Here is a 24,368-nt window from a genome sequence, read left to right as displayed (position 1 = left end):
AGGAATCCTCCAACCACAAGGGATGAACTCGGGTTTCACCAGTTTCCTCATTTCCCCTCCCCCCACCTTGTCTCAGTCAAATCCATCGAATTCAGCACCGCCTTCCTAACCTGCAATCTTCTTCCCGACCTCTCCGCCCCCACCCCAGTCTGACCTATCACCCTCACCTTGACCTCTTTCCACCTATCACATTTCCAACGCCCCTCCCCCAAGTCCCTCCTCCCTATCTTTTATCTTAGCCTGCTGGACCAACTTCCCTCATTCCTGAAGAAGGGCTAATGCCCAAAACGTCGATTCTCCTGTTCCCTAGATGCTGCCTGACCTGCTGCGCTTTTCCAGCAGCAACACATTTCCATAACTGCAAAGGTGCTTGGTGCATTGGAGCTGCAGGAATACACAAAGGCATAGTCGATCAACATAAGAACAATAAAGAACTGGGAGCAGTAATGTGCATGACTAAGCTTCATCAGCAATTCTGTTTTCCCACAAACTGAATAATCTAGCAACATCTTTGCACATGACATTTCACAGAACTTGCAGACCACAGTGGCACAGTGGTTAGCATTGCTGCCTCACAGCACCAGAGACCTGGATTCAATTCCTGCCTCAGGCGACTGACTGTGTGAAGTTTGCACATTCTCCCAGTGTCTGCGTGGGTTTCCTCCGGATGCTCTGGTTTCCTCCCACAGTCCAAAAATGTGTAGGTCAGGTGAATTGGTCATGTTAAATTGCCTGTAGTGTTAGGTGAAGGGGTAAATGTAGGGGAATGGGTCTGGGTGGGTGGTGGGTCGGTGTGGACTTGTTGGGCCGAAGGGCCTGTTTCCACACTGTAAGTAAGTAAGTAACCATCATTTCCAGCATGGATCATGACCTGAAGACACTTCTGGGTTCAACCATGATGTAGTTAAGGACTTGGCTTCCAGTGTAACATAAGGAAGCCTATCGAATACAGGTTTTTTTAAAAAATTGGGAGAGCATTGTAATAATCCACATAAGCACCAAGTGACCAAGCTTAGAATAGAACAGAATATGTTCCATAATAACTGGCACTATTGGATAACTGTGATTACACTCTGCTTCCTTTTGCTCACTTTCTCCAGAGTAATTTAAAAAAAAATACTTTTGTGGGATGTGAATATCACTGGCTGGGTCAGCATTTATTGCCCATCCATACTTCCCTTTGAGAAGGTGGCAGTGAACTTCTTTCTTGAACTACTGCTCTCCACCTGCTGCGGGTTGACTCACAACGCCATTACGGAGGGAATTCCAGGATTTTGATGCAGAGACAGTGAAGGGACAGTGATATACCTGCAAATTAGGATGGTGAGTGGCTTGGAGAAGAACTTTGAAGGTAATGGTATTCCCATATATCTGCTGCCCTTGTCCTTCTAGATGGAAGTAGTCGAGTGTCTAGAAGGTGCTGTCTGAGGATCTTTGAATTTCTGCAGTGCATCTTGGAAATAGTACGCACTGCTGCTACTGAGCATTGGTGATGGAGGGAATGGTAGGCTATTTTGTCCTGCATGGTGTCAAGCTTCTTATGCTGGGGAGTATTTCATCACACTCCTAACATGTGCCTTGTAGATGGTGGACAGGCTTTGAGGAGTCAGGAGGTGAGTTACTTACCACAGTATTCCTAGCTTCTGACCTACTCCTGTAGCTACTGTCTTTTATGTGGTGAGTCCAGTTAAGTTTCTGCTCAATGATAACCTCTAGGATGTTGATAGTGGGAGATGCAGTGATCATAACACCATTGAATGCCAAGGGGCGTTTGTTAGATTGTCTTTTATTGTCGATGGTCATAGCCCGGCATTTATGTGGCATGAATGTTACTTGCTACTTGTCAGCTCAAGCCTGGATATTGTCCAGATGTTGTTATATTTGGACTCTGACGACTACCGGTGTCTGAGGAGTTGTGAATGGTGCTTAACATTACAGAATCATCGGCGAACATCCCCGCTTCTGACCTTATGATGGAGGGAAGGTCATTGATGAATCAGCTAAAGATGGTTGGGCCTAGGACACTACTCTAACGAACTCCTGCAGAGATGTCCTGGAGCAGAGATAACTGACCACCAACAACCATAATCATCCTTTTATGTGTCAGGTATGATTCCAGCCATCAGAGAATGTGCCCCAGATGCCCATTGATTCCAGTTTTGCTAGGCTCCTTCATGCCATGCTCGGTTGAATGCAGCCTTGATGTCAGGGGGTGCTGTTGCTCTCCCTTCACCTCTGGAATTCAGCTCTTTTGTCCATGTTTGAACCAAGGCTGTAATGAGGTCAGGAGCTGAGTGGCCCTGGCAGAAACCAAACTGGGAGTCACTGAGTCGGTGCTGCTTGATAGCACTATAAATGACAGCTTCCATCACTTTACTGATGTTTGAGAGCAGACTGATGGGGGCTGGGTTTGATTTGTCCTGCTTTTTATGTACAGGACATACTTGGGCAATTTTCCACACGTCGGGTAGAAGCCCAGTGTTGTTGCTGTACTGGAATAGTTTGGCTATGGGAGCGGCAACTTCTGCAGGAACACATTCTGGAGCACAGCTCTTCAGTACAATAGCCAGAGAATGGACAAAGCACAATTTCACCACCTGATATCCAGTCCATCAGGATTGTTATGTTTTCATGAAGTTAAGACCTTGATTAATAATGACTGACTGAAATATTGAGAAATGAGATGAAGACTCATATCATACTGAAACACCAACATTGTAGTTCCTCCTCTTTTCAATCAAATAATTCAATAATGTGGTGAAGAAAAAATGAAAATGGATTGAATTGAAGTAATATCTGACCATTAAATAATCAATCCATAAATACCAAGAAATTTGTATGTATTTCTGTAGGAACACCATATTGTCATTAACAAAGGAGCATGTACATCAGACATTAAAGTTTAGCTATTTCTAAGTAAGGTAACGAATGAAATATTGTGCATTCCAACATTAAAAGGAATGAAAATCTCTCCCATAAATTAGCTTTGCTTCTATTAGGTCATAGTGAAATTTAGCTGAGACGTTACGAAACATTGCAGACAAACATTACTCTTCTACTTATTGGTGCAATTCTTCAATAAAGAATGCAGTTAATTCATGATATCTAATTAAAGCACAAGGTTGACCATTTATTCCAAAAGTAATGGTAACTTCTGGTTGTAATGGTAAACTACTAGTTGTTTTCAATTTAGCTGGCATTTACCTTTTTCTAAATCTTGTATTATATTTCACTAGTTGCATTTTTCTTAAATGTAGTGGAAAATATTAATATTTTCCTTCTGTCACAATAGCACTCTATAAAAAATTGTGACATAAGTTGTTTTTTTGGATGGAAATTATTTGAGACTTGCACACACTCAATTGCAAGATTACATTGTGTACCCCTGACTTGCAGCCAACGGTTTTTATATACTTTGTACAGTGATTGAAATTGTCAGAATTTTCAGAATCAAGTGCCACATGTTTTATCAAGCAGGAACTCAGTTTTTGATACAGGACCACATTTCTGACAATTAACCACAATGAACTAAACAAATTCTTAGGCAACACAAAAATAGGAGCAAGAGCAGACCAAGTGAGCCTGTTCAGCAATTCAGCATAATCATCGCTGATCTTCTTTCACAATGTTATATTCTTAACACTCTCCCCATACATCTTTAGCCTTTAGAATTCTATTTGTTCAATGAATTAAAGTATGGTTGAATTGGAAACATAATTGGAGGGAGCACTGTATTTTGGAAGAGTACCTACTTGCCACCTTCCTGTTGATAAATACCTCCCACCTCAGTCACCATTGGATAGGGGATTAAATTCTATCCATCTCAATTTCTGCACAGACTGTCTGGCCTGCTGAGTACTTTGAACATTTTCTGTTTTTGTTTCAAATTATCAGCAGTATTTTGCTTCTATGAGAAAAGAATGTACTCCAATTAAACTGTGGCCAACTTTGACCATGATTTAAGTTTTGAATTTGTCAAAGCAAAAGACCCTTTCAGTATATCTTGATGACTTACTGCTGTATTTAAAATCCGTGTGGAATTGGAGATGCTTCTGCTTTTTTCGTGAACCTAAAACAACTGCCTATTCCAAATGGAATCTGACAGATGGTGACATCTTGTGGCTACAGCTAGGAAAACAGCTTTAATTGCAGACTGGAGAAAAGAAGCCATTCTCCATTAAAGTCAAGGTGCACTTTTTTTTATTCTCAAAAACGAGAAGAGTTTAAACATAACTCAAATAAATACAAAAGCCAGTGGAAGGTTTCAAAAGAATGAAAAAGGAACATAAGAAAATGGGAAAAAGAAGGGAACTGGTCAGATAATGAGTTATATTTGCTCACCATTTGCACCATGTCTACGAAGTTTTTCCATCAGAATAGATCTGATAATGGAAGAAAAAAGTTAGATAATTGGAATTTGCTTTGTTTCTTTTTAAACAAGCACATTCTAGTAATCACATTTATAGGCCTAATTTTAACCTTATATAATTGAACAGATTTTCACTGAGTTAATATCTTCTCCAAAATCTCTCCTGAATCAATTCCGAAGGTGACAAAGGAGCATGATAAACTGCATGAAATTGTCATTTTATTTATCTTGTCAAAGAGAATGGAGTTTTAATCTGTCACTGTTACAGACTTTGGAAGAATGAGACGATTGCTTTTAAGAACAAGGTTCATGACATTCAGACCACAAATGAAAAAAAAACTTTTCTAGTCAACTTGTTTATGTTACCGAACAGAGTTTAAACAATTCATAATGTGAAAATGTGCAAAACTGCAATATATTAAAGCATGTTGAAGATATACCTGAAGGCATTTAGATATACAAAATCAAAGATAAAATAAAACAATCCTCGGCTGTATTTCACTTTATAGATCAAAGAGACATGCACAACTATCTCTCCATAACATAACCAGTACTTCTCCTAAAATAAATTAACGGTCTTCTGTAATTACAGAGGAACCTCGGTTATCCGAACAAAATGGGCGGGCTGTATTTCATTCGGATCATTGATTATTCGGTTAATTGATTCAATGCCTTTTCTCTGAGGCTCGGAGTTTTCTGAAGTTTCCTTTTTCCTTGCTCTGCCTCCCATGCTCCCTCTCTCGGTCCCAGGGTTTGTTTCTGATCAGATACACACTTGTGTGTAAGGGACCTGCAGCATTGATGAAGCCTCCTATGCACCCCCATCAGTTCAATGGGATTGACACAGTGAGCACTTGATAAGTTTGCTCCCCATTCAAGAGACTAGGCAGCAGCACACTGCGCATGAACTCTCACCCTGCCCGCCCCCATTAGTCTCCGTCCGCTTCCTACCCCCCTCCCCCCCACCCGTGCCCTTGACCCGGGCAGCTGGACTGGACTGCTGCTGTCTTTGGGGGGGTGAGTCTCAAAATAGCGCACATACACACACACCCAGAGCCAAATACACAACTTTTTACTGCAACATTTTGACAACTTTCACCTTTGCCTGTACAGGACAATGTTGGAGAGATTATCTGAAGAAGGGGGGGTTTAAGGTACAGGAAAGTGCGGGGAGAGCAGACAGGGCAGACAGTCGGTCATTTGGAGACGATGCCTAGGCTCCCATCGCTGTCCAGCACAGTTCTCGGCAGCATTTCAGGAAGCCAAATTCATTTTTAATCATTGTAAACAAAAGACACGATCAGTGTTGGAAACACCTCTTTGATGTAATGTTTCTATCGGGACCTTGAGATCTTCTTTGCATCATCTGAAATTCAGACAATTGATATTCGGATAATCGAGGTTCCTCTGTATTAAGAACAAATATATTTAAGAAAACAAAACATATTATTCAAGTCTTATCAGTTAAGAACACGTTATGCATTTCATGCATTCGTCAAAACTGGTGTTGTAAATAATATGCAAGTGCCCATAAATATGGTCAACAATTAACTTCTAGGAGTCAGTGTGTTGCTTAAATACTATGCTTGAAGTTGAACATTGTTGATGTCAGCATGTGACTTGTGTTCCCTGAGATGCCCCAGTATTGATTATCACTGTCACTGTGACATAAGTGTCTACCTATATATATTGTTTTTCATTTATCTTTGACCATTCACTTTTTGGTGCTTCAACAGCAATAACATTGAATCAAGTTTCTCATTAAGTTTCCTTCATTAACATATCCAACTTCTTTGCTTTATATCTTTATAAATATAGAATTCCGGAATTGTTGTGGTGTACGAGGAGATTCATTGCATCATGTATGTAACAACTCTCCAACAAGCATTCTGATTTAGGCGTTCTCCTGCCTATTCCATACATTTTTGCAAATTAGATGATTATTATGTAAAAACAATGTCCTTTGAATTCCCTGATTGACTCTGTCTCTACCATACTTTCAAGCAATGCATTCCACTCCGAAGCCACTCACTGTGTGAAACATTTTTTTCCCTTACATCACATTGGTAAGTTTGCAAATCACTTTAAATCTTTGCTATCTCATTTTTGATCCTTATGTAAGTGGGGGCAGTTTCTGATCTACACATCTAGATCTCTCATGATTCTGAGAGCTTTTATCAGATCTCCTATCACTCTAAGGAGAACAGTGACAACCACTCCACTCTATCTTCATAACTAAAGTATGGAACTATTCTTGTAAACCTCTTCAGTACTACTGTCTATTCACAATCATTCTTGTGTTGTGGTACCTGGAATATTGTACAGAGTATTCCAGCTGAGGTCCAACAAATGCTTGCATAAGTTCAGCATAACCTCCTTGCTCACATATTCCATGCACCTGTTAATAAAGCCCAGGGTATATATGCTTTATTAACTAGCTTCTCCATGCATCCTCCCATCTTCAATGATCCATGTGCATATGTACCCAGCCCGTCTGCTCCTCCACCAACTTAAATTTTGCATCTCATACTTTATATCATCTCTTCATGTTCTTCCTACCAAAATATATAATTTCACACTTCTTTGCACTGAACCTCACCTGCTACTAATCTTCTCGTTCTACCAACTTGTCTATGCCCTCGGGGAGTTCAACACTGTTGTCCGCACAGCTTATAATGCTTCCAAGATTTTGTATCATTTGCAATTTCCCCTACACACTAAGACCCTACAAACTTTCCTCCTGGCAAGAAATATCCATTGATCACTATACTGTTTCCTATTATTCAGGCCAATTTAATCTCCATGTTGCCTTTGTCTGTTTTTGAGCTCTAACATTTCTCATATAACTGTTCTATGGCATGATATTGAAAGTCCAAGCACCCTGTATCAACAGTCACCCTCATTGACTCTTTCTCTTACTTCCACAGCAAGTAGTCCATAAAGATTCCCCCTTCAGAAATCCATGTTGGAAATTCATCAACAACTCATCTGTAACCATGAGACTATGAATTGTAACCGAAATAAGTTTTCCAGAAGCTTCCCCACCACTGAAGTTAAACTGACTGGTCATAGAGTCCTGTAGCACAGAATCAGGCCCCTTGGCCCAAACTGGGCCATGCCGACCAAAGGGCCTGTCCACATTAACCCCATTTCCCTGCACTTGGCCCATATCCTTCTAATCCTTTCCTATCCATGTGTTTGTCCAAATGCCTTTTAAATGTTTTTAATGTACCCACCTCAACTGGCAGTTCATTCCAGATACATACCACCCTCTGTGAAAAACGTTGCCCCTCAGGTTCCCTTTTATTCTTTCCCCTTTAACCTTAAACTGATGTCCTCTAATTCTCGATTCCCCAACCTTGGGAAAAAGACTGAGTGCATTCACCCTATCAATGCCTCTCATGATTGTATATACATTTAAAAGCCCCCCACACCCAAGTCTCCTACACTCAAAAGAAAGATGTCCAAGCCTGTCCAATCTCTCCCTATAGCTCAGACCATTGAGTCCAGGCAACATCCTTGTAAATTTCTTCTGCACTCTTTCCAGTTTAATAACATGATTCCTATATCAAGGTGACTGAAACTGAATATAATACTCCAAGTGCGGCCTCACCAACATCCTGTGCAACTACAATATAACTTCTCAACTTCTGTACTCAGTGCCCTGACTGATGAAGGCCAGTGTGCCAAAAAACTTCTTCACTGCCCAGTCTACCTGTGACTCCACTTTCACGGAACTGTGAAGCTGAACTCCAAGATCCCTCTGTTCCATTCCATTCCTTAAGGCACTACCATTCTGATGAAACTCCTACCTTGATTTAACTTTCCAAAATGCCAGACCTCAATCTTATCTATAATAAAATCTATTTGCCATTTTTTGGCCCACTTCCCCAGTTGATCTAAGTCCTGCTGCAATTTCTGACAACCTTCCTCACTGTCCATGAGACCATCTATTTTTGTGTAATCTGTAAACTTACTAATCATACCTTGTACATTCTTATCCAAAGCATTGATATAGATAACAAACAGCAATGGGCCAAGCACTGACCCCTGAGGCACTTCATTCGTCATACGCCTCCAGTCAGTCAACCATCCTTCCACTATTACATTCTGCTTCCTACAATCGAGCCAATTTTTGTATCCAATTTGCCAGTCACCCTAGATTCTATGTGATATAACCTTCCAGCGCATCGTACCATGTGGAACCTTATCAAAGGCCTTATAGACTACATCTACTGCCCTGCTCTCATCAACCTTCCTGGTCACTTAGAATCATAGAGAAGTACAGCATGGAAACAACCCTTCGGTCCAACTCCTCCATGTCGTCCAAATATCCCAGCCCAATCTAGTCACACCTGCCAGCACCCAGCCCATATCCCTTCAAACCTTTCCTACTTCTATACCCACCCAGATGTCTTTTAAATGTTGCAATTGTACTAGTCTCCATCACTTCCTCTGAAAGCTCATTCTGTACATGTACCTCCCTCTGTGTGAAGAAGTTTCCCCTTACATCTCTTTTATATCTTTCCCCTCTCACCCTAAAATTATACCCTCTAGTTCTGGACTCCCCCACTCCAGGGAAGAGACTTTGTCTATTTATCATGTCCATACACCTCATTATTTTGTAAACCTCTATAAGGTCACCTTTCAGCCTCCGACACTCCAGGGAAAACAACACTCTCCCTATATCTCAAATCCTCTAAAGCTGGTAACATCCTTGCAAATCTTTTCTGAACCCTCTGAAGTTTCAGAACATCCTTTCAATAGGAAGGAGATCAGAATTGCACACAATATTCCAAAAGTGGCCTAACCAATGTCCTGTACAGCTGCAACATGACCTCCCAACTCCTGTACTCAATGCTCTGACCAATAAAAGAAAGCATGGCAAACACATCCTTCACTATCCTATCTACCTGCAACTCCATTTTCAAAGAGCGATGAACTTGCACTCCACAGTCTCTTTGTTCAGTAACACTTCCTAGGACCTTTCCCAAAATGCAGCACCTCACATTTATCTAAATTAAACTCCATCTGCCACTTCTCAGCCCATTGGCCCATCTGATCAAGATCCCATTTTAACTTGAGGTATCCTTCTTTGCTGTCCACAACACCTCCAACTTTGGTGTCATCTGCAAACTCACTAACTATATCTCTTATGCTCACATCCAAATCATTTATATAAATCATGAAACGTAGTGTACCCAACACCGATCCTTGTGGCACTCCACTGGTCACAGGCCTCCAGTCTGAAAAACAAGCCTCCACCACCACCCTCTGTCTTCTAGCTTTGAGTCAGTTCTGTATCCAAGTGGCTAGTTCTCCCTGTATTTCATGAGATCTAACCTTGCTAACCAGTCTCTCACGGGGAGCCTTGTCGAATGCTTTACTGAAGTCCGTGTAGATCACGTCCACTGCTCACTTCATTAGAGAAGTCGAACAAATTTGTGAGGAATGATCTCCAACTCACAAAGCCATGATGACTATTCCTAATCAAACCATGTCTTTCCAAATGCACCTGTGTCTTATCCCTCAGAATATTCTCAAATAACTTACCTACCACAGATTTTAAGTTTACTGGTCTGTAGTTCCCAGGCTTTTCTTTACATCCTGGGAACTGTAGACTGATCTTTAATTGCTGGGCTTATTCCTTACAAACTTTCTTGATCAAGACTGTATTGTTTGCAAATTTTTAGTCTTCTGACACCTCCCAGAATCTTGGGGAAGACTGAAAGTTTATATCCAGTGCACCTGCAATTTCCAGTCTTTATTCAGTCAATATTTTCAGTTACATCCTCTCCAATTCTGGTGCCTTGTCGGATATTAAACATCAATAATCTATCCAGCACTTATCCCTGATCAATTTTGAACATTTCTAGTATTGGATCTTTTTCTCTGTCGCCATGACCTAGGTAGCACTACCACCTTGGTAAAGACAGATGCAAAGTATTCATCTAACACTGAAGCTATGCCCATTGCCTCCATGTTTAAATGCTCTATTTGATTCCAAATCAGCCCTACTCCTTTTACCACTCTATTGCTATTGATGTACATGTAGAAGACTTTGCAATTCTCCATTATTTACCTACCAGGATCCTTTATAATCCATCTTTCTTTAATATGCTTTTTCACATTTCTTCAAACCTTTTGTATTCTACTTGGCAGCTGTCATAAGCATAATTTTTGTTCCTTATTTAAAATTTCTATATTTTCTACATCTAGGTGTTTTAGAATTGTTTGCCTTCCCTTTCGAGTGAATATACCTTGGATTCTACCTAAACTATCTACTCTTTAAAAGTTATCCATTGTTCAGCTAAAAGTTTTCCCATCAATCCTTTTGTTCCAGTCAATCTGCCGTGATTCCATTCCTGCCCTATTCAAGTCAAAGCACCACCTGTGACTTATTCTTACTGTGAATTGCCTATTGTATTTATCAACATAATCCTAAACCTCATGATCCATTACCACCACCTCTTCAATGCTCCCCATTTACATCTAATCTGCTCGGCCCACCTCATTTCCAAGATCCAGGACCAACTGATTACATACAGTTGTAAGAAATTCTTCTGAACGCACCTTTAAATTATCATTAGTGATAGTCCCTGTTTCCCTTCCCAATTTTAACTACTTTTACAATGTAGGCATCTTTCCATAATCTCCTTGCATTTTGTTCATGTCCTTCCCCCTAGTTTGCTATCTACAGACTATGCAAGGCATCCCTTTTGTTCCTTGTATCTAACCTGATTGATTCTAACCTTAATATACACTGGAAGAAAGTCATTTTCCTGCACTGAAATGCTGTCCTTAATCAATTCTGCCACTCCTCCACTTTTTATTCATTTCCTGTCTTTTCTGAGCATCTTTTACTTGATCAAGACTGTATTGTTGCACTTTTGAAGTCTTCTGAGACCCCTCAGAATCTTGGGAATACTGAAGGTTTATATCCAGTGCACCTGCAATTTTCAATCTCACCTCAGTCAGTATTTTTGGATACATCCTGTCCAGTCTTGGTGCCTTGCTAGCTATTAAATATCAATAATCTATCCAACACTTAACCCTGATCAATTTTGAACAATTCTAGTGTCAGATCTTTTTCTCTGTCCCTTCCTTGAGCCAGATCTTTGCTGTTATCACCACAACACCATACTTCCACATGGAAATCTATGTCTGTAACTCCCTAACCTTATTTGCTATATTTCATGCATTCATGTATTTGCATTACAACTTGCTTTCGTCTTCATTTTTCTCCCTTACTCTAACTAGGCTATTGGCTTTCTGTTCTGTACAGATTAGATTCCCTACAGTGTGAAAACAGGCCCTTCAGCCCAACAAGTCCACACTGACCTTCTGAAGAGTAACCAACCCAGACCCATTTCCCTCTGACTAATGCACCTAACACTATGGACAGATTAACATGGCCAATTCACCTGACCTGCACATCTTTGGACTATAGGAGGAGCAGACATGGGGTGAATGTGCAAACTCCACAAAGACAGTCACCTGAGGCTGGATTTAAACCCAGGTCCCTGGCGCTATGAGCCACCATGCCACCCCCGTACGAAAGCTGTCTCTCTCCCCAAGAATTTTGTGCACCCTGGTACTTTTGTCTAATCTATGTTTGAATCCTATACCCCTGCTGAATTATTTTCAAGTTCTCCAAAACAGTATTAGAACAATCTAATACAAGGAGATCAGTCCCAGTTATATTCAGAAGCAACCAGTCTACCTTATCTAGGAGCTGCTTTCCCCAGAGCCAATCCAAGGAATCTAAAGTTCTATCCCCGCATCAGCTTTCCAAAAAAGCAATCAGATGCCTTATCCTCCATTTTGTGCAATCCTATGCATGTAGAAATAAACTGGATTACTACATTTGAGGTCCAGCTTGCAAATTTTCTACCTAGTGCCCTAAATTCTGATTGAAGGACAATATTTAACCCACGTAACCCTTCCACCCCTCCAACCTTGGCCTTCCTAAGAAAGTAGTATCAACATGGACCACAACTTCTGGCTGTTCATCCTCCTCCTAAAAGAATACCCTGCTGTTGTTCTGTGATATTTTTAATCCTAGCACCAGGGAAGCAAAATGCCACCTGTAATTATATCTACAGCCATAGAAACACTCATCTGTTTCCTGAATAAATGTATTTCTTATCATTATTACTCTTCCTTTCTTCCTCCTCCCCTATGTCCAAACTATTCATGGTGCCACAAATGTAGCTCTGGTTGCAATCCCTCTGTGTAGACTGCTCTCATTAGCTTCCAAAACCTTCTGCCATAAAAAGAGTCTCTGATTTTTCCTCCAGGATTACTCAATATTATCTTGTGAACCATGGAGGACAGGGAAACCCCTGTTTTGATTCCCAGTCAGTGCTGGATTAGTTGATCTCTACTGGGTCATCTATATGCTTCAGTTTAACTAAGCATTCTATTGGTACTGCATGAAAGATCAAATCAATACTCTCACGCTGATCATCAAGACTGCTAAAATTGTGTAGGTACATGCATCTGGCACTTGCTTGAATATTGCGGAGTACATGAGTAATGATCACTTCATTTACATGCTGGAGAGTTTCCATTTCTATGGGACCTGATCCCAGTAAAGAAAAGGACATTGTTTGTAGTGTGAATAGGCTGCTGGTTTGCTACCAACTGATGTTGTTAAGGAGAGATGGAAAAGAGAAAAGATGTGATGTGGCATAAACGTTTTTGCTCATTGCTGCCAATGTACAATACAGCTGCCAAACCCTCAGAAAAAGCAGCATTGCCATTCATTATGCTTGCATTGTCCCTGAGGTTTGCTTCAGCAATCTGCTTCTTCCCTGCAGCAAATTAAAGCTCAAAGTCCTCAAAATATCATGGAATGAACTTATGGCCTGGTCATCATTCCTAAGTAACAAACGTTTCTGTCATAAGGTAGTGTTTGTGTGTTTTTTTAAAGTCATCTTTAAAATATTGCACCTGGAGCCCTAGAAGAAGACTGAAGTCTTGACAAGACTTTAAAAATGGGCTATCTTTAAATCACTGGAAATGAATTGAGTGAACATGGAAGTGTAGGTTCTGCTTTGATAGGAAGATGATTCAAATGTAAATTTTGACAGTATTCAATGTAACTCTGCCAAGAGCCAGCACAATTTTCCTTAATATCTGTCCAGAGACTGGTTGATGCTTTGTAGGTTAATAAATAAATGATGATACAAAATGGATTGATATTAAAAATGTTCCATTGATGGAAAGAGTCATGTTTTGAAACTGTAAAGGGAATTTGATATCAAAAAATCATTGTTCATTATCCTATTTAATTCAAATTAAGGTTCATTCAAAGGCTTTTTAGTTCTTGTGCATACTTTATTTTCTAAACAAATATTTTTACTCCCACTTTGTGTTTAGATGATTCGTATCCACTGAGGATTCCTCGTGCAGAAACCATCCCCAGTTACAGCTCACAGCACTGACAAATACTTCCCAAAACTGGAACATTTTCAATGGCTCTGCTTCAGACTGTGACACTGAACTTGCTCGACGAAGCAACGAAACATGCAAGAGGAATATGGAACGAAATGGACCGGGGCTTGAAGGATATTTACAGCCTCTTTTCTTTTACAAATTCACACTTCCTCTTTAAGAGTTGGAGTAACTCAAAGGGGAAGGAGGATTGAAGACAATGAATAGAAAGGGAGGTTTGCTTTTTCTAAAGATTTTGAGCTTGTGTTCCAAAAAGTACAGCATCATTTCCAACCATGACAATCAAGTATTTTTGTTAAACATGAAGATTCAAGACTGTGCTGACCAGCATCACAAAGATCCTTATTTTTAAAGTAACAATGCATTCATCACCTGCCATTAAATCATGGCACTGTACAGACATGTGGTTGGATATTGTGGTGCTGCCTACAGAGGATTACAGATACAATTGTTTCGCTAACACAGGTTTATTTTTAGGCTTTAGTTAGATAAAACATATAATCTTGTGCTTTTCCACGTGTGTCTAAGGTCCACAAACTAATTGGCATTACAATGCTATTGTTTTGACAGCAGTTTAATTACTTTTGGAACACAATTGCCAATCCAGTATTGAAAACTCACTCAGAAGAACAATTCCTGAGGTTCAAGATTTTGCAAAGTGAAATTTTAGTGAAGAATGTTTGATAGCTTTTTATGCATTAGGTCATAGTCTTCAGTGGTTTGAAGAAAATTGCTCTGGACTTGGACTATGTCTACCACTTAATGTCTTTAAATATCGGTCACTAGCATGACATGGGGTAGACAAGACTTAGTGGTCTCAATAATTCTAAATATTAACACTAGAATAAACAGAATGGAAGTTCTAAATGTAGCACCCAAACTGAGTGAGCTTTCTGAACCATGGGAAATCAAAAATTTAAAAAAGTTTGTTTCATGAAGAACATAAAGGGAACAAAGGAATAACAAGTGGAATTGTATGCTGCTAAAGTTAAAAGAGCTGCAAAAATTGATGTTCTGAAATTTAAAAGACAAAAATATTCAGTTCAGTCAACATCTGAAAGTATAATGCTTGGGTTGGAGTTATTGTTCGCACTGGGTTGCTGCAGTGAAACTAGAACAGTATTTATATTGAAATATCCAGCAAGTCCATAGAAGCAACTGAAAATAATCAATCTAATTTTAGTTGAATCAGCCCCATTATCGGTAGGCTAGCCCTGCAAACTGGAGCCAATTCAGATTGGGCACCCAATTTACATTAATCAATTTTACATACGAATCATTTCAAAAGAGGATTAAATGCAGGCAAGATCTAATTGCGCACTGACTTGAAGATCTGAATAATATGTTACTGGAAAAGCGCAGCAGGTCAGGCAGCATCCAAGGAGCAGGAGAATCGACATTTCGGGCATAAGCCCTTCTTCAGGTTCCTGAAGAAGTGCTTATGACCGAAACGTCGATTCTTCTGCTCCTTGGATGCTGCCTGACCTGCTGCGCTTTTCCAGCAACACATTTTTCAGCTCTGATCTCCAGCAGTCCTCACTTTCTCCTAACTGATTTGAAGATACTCAGTACTCATTAAGTGGTTCAAGGCAAAACCAGGACTAATAAACACTTACAGAAGTCCCTTTACAGTAGCGTTCTGGTACAATAAGATTTATATCATAAAATGAACTGACTGATCACATCACTCTGGTATTTGAAGAGAGAGATCTTAGCCATAGCACTAGAGTGATCATCTACAATGTAGAGATGCAAATAAAAGAATGTTGCAGTATTAACAATTGAAGATTCTTACTTAAGGAGCTGGCAGCCTCAGCGACATTGTATGACCAGATACCAACAGCCCTAAGATACTCCAAACTGGTATATCAATCCATCCATATTGACTTAAAGCACAAGATAAAGATGACTTTTCATGATTGGTCACTGTGATCAAAGGTCTTTAATGGTTTCCAGTTTGCAGTCAGAATCCCTTTCATAAATGATTATCTGTCACTAATGCTTCAAGTCCGAGAGCATTTTTACCGAGACAGAGCTTGCAAACTATTTTGTCCCACACACCAGCAGAACTCACTGATGGAAAGAAGCAGAATTGAGAACACCACCATCAACTAACTAGATTCTGACACTTATCAATGTCCTGCCTGTTCAGCAACAGCACTAACCACTTGAGAGTTTCAGGAGATTTATAATATTGAGGCTCAGTATAACAACGTTCAGTATTTCCTAATCAACCTGCAGCATTTGAGCCTCCTGGTTCAGAGATAGAGACACTAATGCAAGAGCACCTATGAAATGATTATTTCAAAATTGAAAAGAAAAACAACCTAAGTTTCTAATTAACCAGTTCACAGATGTTATTATACATCTCTGGAGCAGGAAGGACTTGAACCTGGGTCTTTTGGACCAGAGATAGGGATACTACCACTTCATCACAAGAGCCATGAAATATGTGCTCAAAACAGAGAAGAATGACGATCACATGTTATGTAATTCTGTATGAAAATCTTTGAAGAAAGACCAACTCTATTTGATGAAAAATGAAAATCTAGCAATTCAGTTATACTGGGCAGCGATATTATCTTTATGATTAGTGTGTCTAGCAATGTGAGTTTAATAATTGGTTAGGTCAAAATCGTTCGGTACAGCTTAATGCAATTTAACATTTACATTTCAAAAGTGTATTTGCATCTGCTGTCCTGCAAAATAGCAGCAAAAATAGTGTTATGGCAATAAAGCTTTTGAAGAAACTGCTCCAGGGATATAGTCTGCCTGAAACTTTCACACTGATGGAGCAAATCCAACTTCACAAAACGTGCAAAACATCAACTAAGCAAAGAAGTCCTCACTTCATATGCAAAACATATTTAAGCCATTACAGTTGACAGAATTTGTGCTTTCCAAGGCTAAGCAAAGTGATCTGTGATTGGTGAGAATATTAGAAATTACACAATCTCTGGGAGCTAAACTTTCTGTCAGGACTTGGGAAAACATGGTTTATGCGATGTGGTGTCTACTACATTTAGGAGAACAGCCATAAGCTGGATGATGCCCTGCTAAACATCTCTGTTCTATCTGGAAGTGTGAATTAAAGCTTCCAGTTGCTTGGCACTATAATTCTCCACCTTGTTCCCACTTCACCAAATCTGTCCATGGCCTGTTGCAATATTCCAGTGAAGCTCAATATACATATTCAAGGAAAAGTATCTCATTTTCCCACCAGGCTCTCTGCAGCCTTCTGAATTTAACTTGAGTTTGCTTTCTCTATATCCATTTTTTTGGTGTGGAGGAGCAGGTGTTGGACTGAGTGGGCAAAACTAGAATCACACAACATTAGGTTATAGTCCAACAAGTTTATTTGGAAGCACTAGCTTTCAGAGCACTGTTCCTTCATCAAATACCTGATGAAGGAGCAGAGCTCCGAAAGCTGATGCTTCCAAATAAACCTGTTGGACTATAACCTGGTGTTGTGTGATTTTTTTAACTTCGTCCATTTTTTTGGTCTTTGTTTCTTCTCTTATTCCTTTACTTTGCTTTCAGATGACAGCCTTTCTGATCCTGACATCACCTCTCCCCTGGATTGTTGATTTTCGATTGTCCCATTACCACTCTTGTGTGAAACATTTGTCATTCAAATGTTCCCCTCTCCACTTGTCACAAGTCTCATTTTTCTTCCCTCCCACTCATTCAAAACCTAATCTGTTTATAACTTATCCCAATTCTGAAGGTAACAGACCTTAAGTATTAACTCTGCTTTTCTCTCCCAGATGCTGCCTGACCTTAGGTATTTCCAACATTTTCTGTTTTATTTCCTCTCTTCTAAATCATTGTTGACATTGGATTACAAGGCTCTGCATTTTTCTTCTTTGAAGCAATAATGTTGAAATTATTTTCAGTTTGTTGTTTCGATAGATTCATATTTGGCAGTCTCAATCTTGTCTATCTACCCATATACTGAAATCCTCACCTAATTTGAATCCACCTTCACTCAAAGTGAGAATAAACTGGTTGTCATCATTTAAAGTTGTTCACAGAATCTTGAATTATTGTGCAATGGAATACAAATTAAAAACAATTAGTAAAAATCCCATTATTCAGTGTATTTTGGAGCCGATGTAATGTAATTATATAATAAAGACCTCTTAAAATGAAAAAAATCCTTCAACATACTAACAAGAGCATCAATTTACCGAAAAATAATTAGTCCACATCTACCTTCTAACTAGTAAAATGTTTGTTCTTACCAACTATTTTTCATAGTACTTAAAGATTCACCCATCTATTATATTTTTTGCTTCACTGATTTTGATTGGTTATGCAAGACAAATATGACCAATCTGTAGACATGCAAATTTCTGTCACATTTACATTTGATTGGCATAAATGTTTTGTATTTGTAGGCCATTAGCAAATTGCAGTTAAAAATATAGCAAATGAATGAGGTCAAGATGTTTGAAAAATACGGATGATGATTCATTGCAGGCGTATAAAATAATGAATGAAGCACAAGCTGTTGGTAAAATCTACCAATAAATTAGATGATAAACAGACTCATTTAAATAGGTCCACTTTTAAAAAGTTCTTTTGACCTTCATCTTACTTTCTCCATTACAGTTAGTGATACAGTGTTGTTCTCATTTTTTGAACTGTACAGACTTGTTAAAAAAAAACTGAGTAGATTTCCTGTAGATTCCTAGTGCCAGTGGAAGAGACTCAAGCTATAACACATACACTTTCATTTGCAACAATGTATTATTGATTAATAGTAAAAGCAGCCAGTCACAGGGCTTGCTAGGACTTGCTCTTTGCAAGTTCCATTCCCTTCAATGAAAATTGAATGAGAATATCTTGTAGCCAGCCCACAATTACAGAAACAACATTCAAGTTGCAGAGTAATCAGTAATCTTTTCCTTCTATAAAATATTAAAAAGATACAATGAATAAAATGAGCTGAGCCTGTTTCCTGAGGCAATTTTTCCAAAATATAATCTAACGTATATTCAAGGAAATAGTTAAATGTGTGATAAATTAAATTTTCAACCGTAGAACAATTCAAAATATAACCTATTTTGTAATTTATTCTAAATAATCACAGCCTTTCATATGTTTGTACTGGCTACACAAAAATGTATGTCAAGCTAAGGCGACAATTCCTGAATCACAGAATTCATCAAATTTGAGATAATTGCGGAATAAATATCCTGAATTTAAAACAGTTTAGCTGCAGCTGTTTTTCAATACAATTGTAGGTATTTAATATGCAAAGATGTGCATTTATATGTCACCTTTAAAAACAGCAGAACATCACAAAGTGCTTTAGAACCAGTTTATTTTTAAAAGGAGCAGAGTTGCCACTATCCTATGGGATAAAGAAGAAATGATGTACTAAATCTCATCTTGTTTCTTTTTTATTCTTTTGCATAAAAATATCGCCCTTTAAGCGGATGGATGGTTTTGGAATATAATCCAGTAATATAAGCAGGGATTTATTCATAGAACCATGGTATATATTTCCCTAATTTCAGAGGGTGAGGAAAGTAATGTTGTTCCATTGTCCTTGAAGAAAACAGAGCAAAAGGTTTGGTGATCTTTGTGGTATGGATTTCGTCATTCTCACTAATTCTTTCATTTTACTGTCAACTTAAGACATCAAGCAGGCTAAGTAACCCACCACGTTGAAAAAAGTTCATATTGCAGTAAAATGCATAAAACACATTTCTATTATTGTAAAATGGTTAAGAAAAGGACAAGATAAAAATTGGAACAACCACATGGGAGCAAGATTGAAAATAAAATATGACCACACAAGAATAAATAACCTATTTTTAAAACATGAATGTTTTGCTTTAATCATAATGGAGAAATTTGATTTTACAGCAATATAAAATTGGTTTATTTAGGGAGGTTGATCATTATTAGTATGGCCTTTGAAAGTCATTAAAAGTTAAATTACACCTCATTAAACACTATCCACATTCGCTATTGCGAAGTTACATTTCTTAAGTCATAGTTCACATCAATTCATAGTTTTTCAGACTATTTGCATTTGCCAGAATCTCAATAGCACAACCCGAGGAGCAGAAAATCACTAACACCTACTTGTGGATTTTTACATTTAACTGCATAGACACAAAGTGTTATTTTCTTTGCTTATGTGACTTCTGATTTTGTTCAAGTGAATGAATATTATTTTAACACCAGGCTATAGTCCAACAGGTTTACCTGTATTTAAAATCACAAGTTTTTGGAGCAGTGCTCCTTCATCACGCGAAGCCTTCACTTGACAAAAGAGCTGTGCTCTGAAATCTTGCGATTTTAAATACACCTATTGGACTATAGTCTGGTGTCGTGTAACTTCAGACTTTGTCCACTGCAGTCCAACACGGGCATCTCCACATCATATTCATTTGTATGCTTTTGTAGATAATTTCAAAATTGTCCAGATAAACTATTTTTCAAGGAGATAAAACACTTACATGAATGCTTCAGTAGAGAGAGTACCTGACACATATGCAAAGCATTTAATTAACATGTACTTTATTTGTGTACAGTTCAGAAATTATTGTTCAAAAACATTGAGACTGTGAAATGAACAATCTAAGAAACAGTTATTTTTCACAATGCAGATCAGTCTCCACTTGATACAATAAGTTCTCATTCGTCGTTTTTGGGAAGGTTTTGAATTGCATGATGAAAAGATTAATTCATTTGCAATGTTCAGAGAGAAAAAGGCTACATTTTAGAGATGTACATGCTACAGAGAGAATGATGGGATGAAGTAACTAGCTCCATTTTAGTTTATGATTACTTTTAAGAAGATGTTTAGAAATATTTGGTTATCTAAATAAATTAACCAGGTCTCAGTGCTTAAGGAAAGACATGTTTTTGAATCTTTATTTTTCACAACTGCATCCTCACATCCTCTCTAGTGCTCCCAGACCCTGACACATAATGCCCCACCCTCATCATGCACATATACCTGTTTCTTGTCACTAGTACAATATTTGTTAAGCTGGTCCCTCACTCTTGCCCCCAAACCTTAATGCTTATTTCTACAGCTTGGCAGATAACATGACTCCACCAAAAAGAAAAGTGAATCTCCACATTGTCCAGTTGCTAATTTTACCAAATGCCAGGTTTGCTCTTTACAGTATGGTTAAATAATTATTTTATATTCATATCACACCTTTCATGACCTCAGGATATCTGCAAATTCTTTAAAGGAACAAAACATTTTGAATTACCATACGGTTGGGAAAAGTTACATCTGATTTGTGCACAGCAAGTTCCCAAAATCAATACTTTTGCAAAGAAATTGATATTGATTGGAGAGAACAATTGACCAGGACACCATGGACGGTACCCCTGATTTTCTTTGCATTGTGTAACACTTCATGTGCATTGACCTGGTGGCAGGGATGTGAAGTTTGGGTCTTATTTTAATAATCTATTAGAAAGACAATGGATCTGAACTTACCAGGTTAGAGAGGCTCTGTGATGTAGAGAAAATGGTGGAAGTGGCCTAGAATAAGTGCTGCCTGTGCACATGGCCCATCCCATTTCTCTGCAGCAGAAATGGAGTTAACTCAGGCTTCATGGATACACGGTTCCTAAAGATAGCTGACAACTAAATGGTCACTATTTATGTCCAATTTTGGTAATTTCACTGGATAGAGCCTGAAGTGCACAGCTCAGAGCAGGTCTGTTCTCAATCCATTTTGCTTGGAGAGCCAGCGTACCCCTTTGGAAAGCTGATGTGCTCTTCTGATCAAAGTCTCAAGATACTTTGGAGATAGAGGCCAGGCATCCTTTGGGAAACATTTCAGGTGCCCCTTGGTGTGGTATCAGATCTGCTTTGGAGGTGTTAACTATACAATGGTTTGTGTGCAAGAAATTTGTAAAACTCTTAGAGCTGCAATATCTGTCATGAAGTTTTAATCCTGTTAAGAAGCGTGAAGACTTGTCAAAAAGTGTCAACCTTCAAAGACCTGTTAAAATGTGTTTTTTTATCTCTGACAGTGCTTTCCTCAATAGAATTTAATTTGCGATAAGGAACCTTAAATAACAAATGCATGGATATTTGTGAATTCTGGGTGAGTTGGCACGTTTGGTGAAGTAGAACAAGGTTGAGTGTAAATAGGCATTAAGTTGGCATGAGAAGAGGGAAACCCATTTCTCAAAGTTAAATTCATAGTGCTGAAAAGTCTCCCACCTTTGTGCATTGATGACCCCTCCTTGGTTGTTTAAGACTGATGTATCCCACTTTAGTTCATAAAGTACAATTGGTGCTACAAACCCCACTCCTTAGTTACACTAGATTTTCTGAATCCTTATTCAACAGTTACGAAAAACCAGATTCCAATCTTTTACCATGCATATCATATATGCCATCTTACTACACTGTGATAAATTTTAAAGGGTAGAGGTGAAAATTAAGTGCATTGATAAAAGATCATGCAATAATGATGGCACTGCTGGATTGTTTTCATGTAAAGCAAGCAGAATTATGTAACTCAATTCCATAACAGCAGCAGAAATTCTAAAGTTTATCTGAATTAAACAAAAATTGTTTTATTCAGTCACTGTAAATCAATGGCTCTGATAATGCATGGATTTAAACTTTTTGGGATATATATCAACAATGGGAGTTCCACTGCACTGAACAGAACAGATTGTGGTGCCGAAAATTGCCAGAAAATTATAAAATTACCTAGATTCCCACAGGGAATACTTAAGGAATGGCTTTAAATGATGGGCAGCATTAATTTTTAAATGCAGGGAAGTCCAATAACATTGGCATCATGATCATTACAATATTGTACTTTACATAGAATGTAATTCCTTTGCTAACACCCAGTGTGTGCATTAAACATTTTAAAGACATTCTTTGAAATCAGTAGAACTTATGGTGCAGTTAACTCATGGATGTGTTGACTTAATAAATGCCATATAACTCAGAGGATATATAAAGAACATGTTTCAGACAAATCAGTACCTACCTCCCTTTTTCCATCATCTTTTCCAAGCCCAGAAAAGCCCAGTCAGCAGTAGTCAAATTTAGCTTAAGTTCCCAACTATATTGTGAAAATCTGATTTAAACGCATTTGAAAATTGCCCATTTCTCCAAGATAAGATTCTTGTATGGCACTTTACTCATTACCATATAAGTGACAATAGGTACATTGATTTGGGAATGTGTTCCCTGCTTTTGTTTTTCCAAACAAAAACAGAGTTTAACAAAAAAACCTTGAACCTTGTTCCCACCCTAGGGGAGTCAATACGAGTAGCAATGATGCCTTTCATGGTTATGTCATCTGTAATGTCCCCTTTAATGTACGCCAATGTACATCAAGATTCACAAATTCTAATATTTCCTCAATCATCTGTCAATTCTTGACTCTCAACACAGAAGAGTCTTCTGTTCCTCCTCTATCCCATTGCTCTTCTCTGAAAGTACAAACTCAATTCCTCTAGTACTGGCTGTATTTGTCATCACACTATTATCACCACGTCTATTTGGTGTCAATTGACTATTTGTGTAGCTGGCATAAGAAAGTTTAATTTTCGTTTGATATGTAGACTGGAATATTGTAATCTTACGATTTGGGTGAGAGTCAGGGCTATCCTCTCACTCGAACTCTGATATCACTAATTGTCCATGTGTCTGCTTGGGACATCATCCTGGAAGCAGTCATTTTAAAAGACCCTTTCTTGTTCTGCCGTTCATATAAGGGTGGCCAACAGGTTCCTGAGACTGCAAGCCCAATCACAGAGCTGTGTATTAGAAGGATAGCACCCTCACCTGGAGAGGGGTAGGCATTCAACATATGTTGAGATGCCCACTGAAGAGGCATGCACTTCCCTTATAAAGAGGTGACCCCACAGCTGCCAGGCCAGAAACAGTAGGCATAGGTTGAGCTTGGACCTCTGTTGAGTGCTCAGTGGCGCCCTCAATCTGCTTCCACAAGGGATGTTAATTGTGTCAATGGCTACCTGCCATTGCTGAAATGAGTAGCCTCTGGCAGTGATGACCTGTCTCTGGGAAGATCAGCTAGAGGTAGGAACATATCAGATTGCTGATCAATGCTTTTCCCTTTGACATTTCTCTTGGTAGAACATTCAGGCTACTCTCCTCCTCACTACCCAGCCCACCCTTCCCCCAGCACATTCAACCACCACCCACTTCCTGAATGATTCCAGTCATAGATTTTTAAACAAATATCACTCAGTCTCAAACCACACTGGGCCCCCTTTCTAAGGTTCTGAGGCCAATTGCATTCTGAGGCCATTCATGCTGACTCTCCAGTGACCATTGTTCAATACTTATTAGCCAGAGAAACCTACTTAGGATTTCCTGGTTCTGTGCAGTGTATCAAAGTATTACCAAATGCTAATTTATCAATTTGCAGAATGCTTTTTAGTGCAATGCCCGCTATAAATCTAAATATTTGGCCACTTATCCCATCTTTGATTGTTACAAACCATGAGTATTTTATATCATAGAATTATTATGACACAGATAGAGGTCATTCAGCCCATC

General features: G+C 38.8%; 1 protein-coding gene across 2 annotated transcripts in view; it reads left to right on the top strand.

Annotated features, from left to right (window-relative positions):
* The window catches only part of LOC122560041 (docking protein 5-like), a 424,638-nt gene extending 409,463 nt beyond the window's left edge, over positions 1-15,175 (top strand). For both annotated transcript variants that reach the window (XM_043710214.1, XM_043710213.1), the window contains one exon: positions 13,754-15,175. In XM_043710214.1, coding sequence (XP_043566149.1) covers positions 13,754-13,818 — 65 coding nt within the window. In that variant the 3' untranslated portion in view covers positions 13,819-15,175. The remainder of the gene's footprint in view (positions 1-13,753) is intronic.
* The last annotated feature ends 9,193 nt before the right edge of the window (positions 15,176-24,368 follow it).

Source organism: Chiloscyllium plagiosum, chromosome 20, assembly GCF_004010195.1.
Source record: "Chiloscyllium plagiosum isolate BGI_BamShark_2017 chromosome 20, ASM401019v2, whole genome shotgun sequence".
Classification (NCBI taxonomy): Eukaryota; Metazoa; Chordata; class Chondrichthyes; order Orectolobiformes; family Hemiscylliidae; genus Chiloscyllium; species Chiloscyllium plagiosum.
The sequence above is the reverse complement of the archived record's forward strand: the minus strand, read 5'-3'. Positions and strand labels throughout refer to the sequence as shown.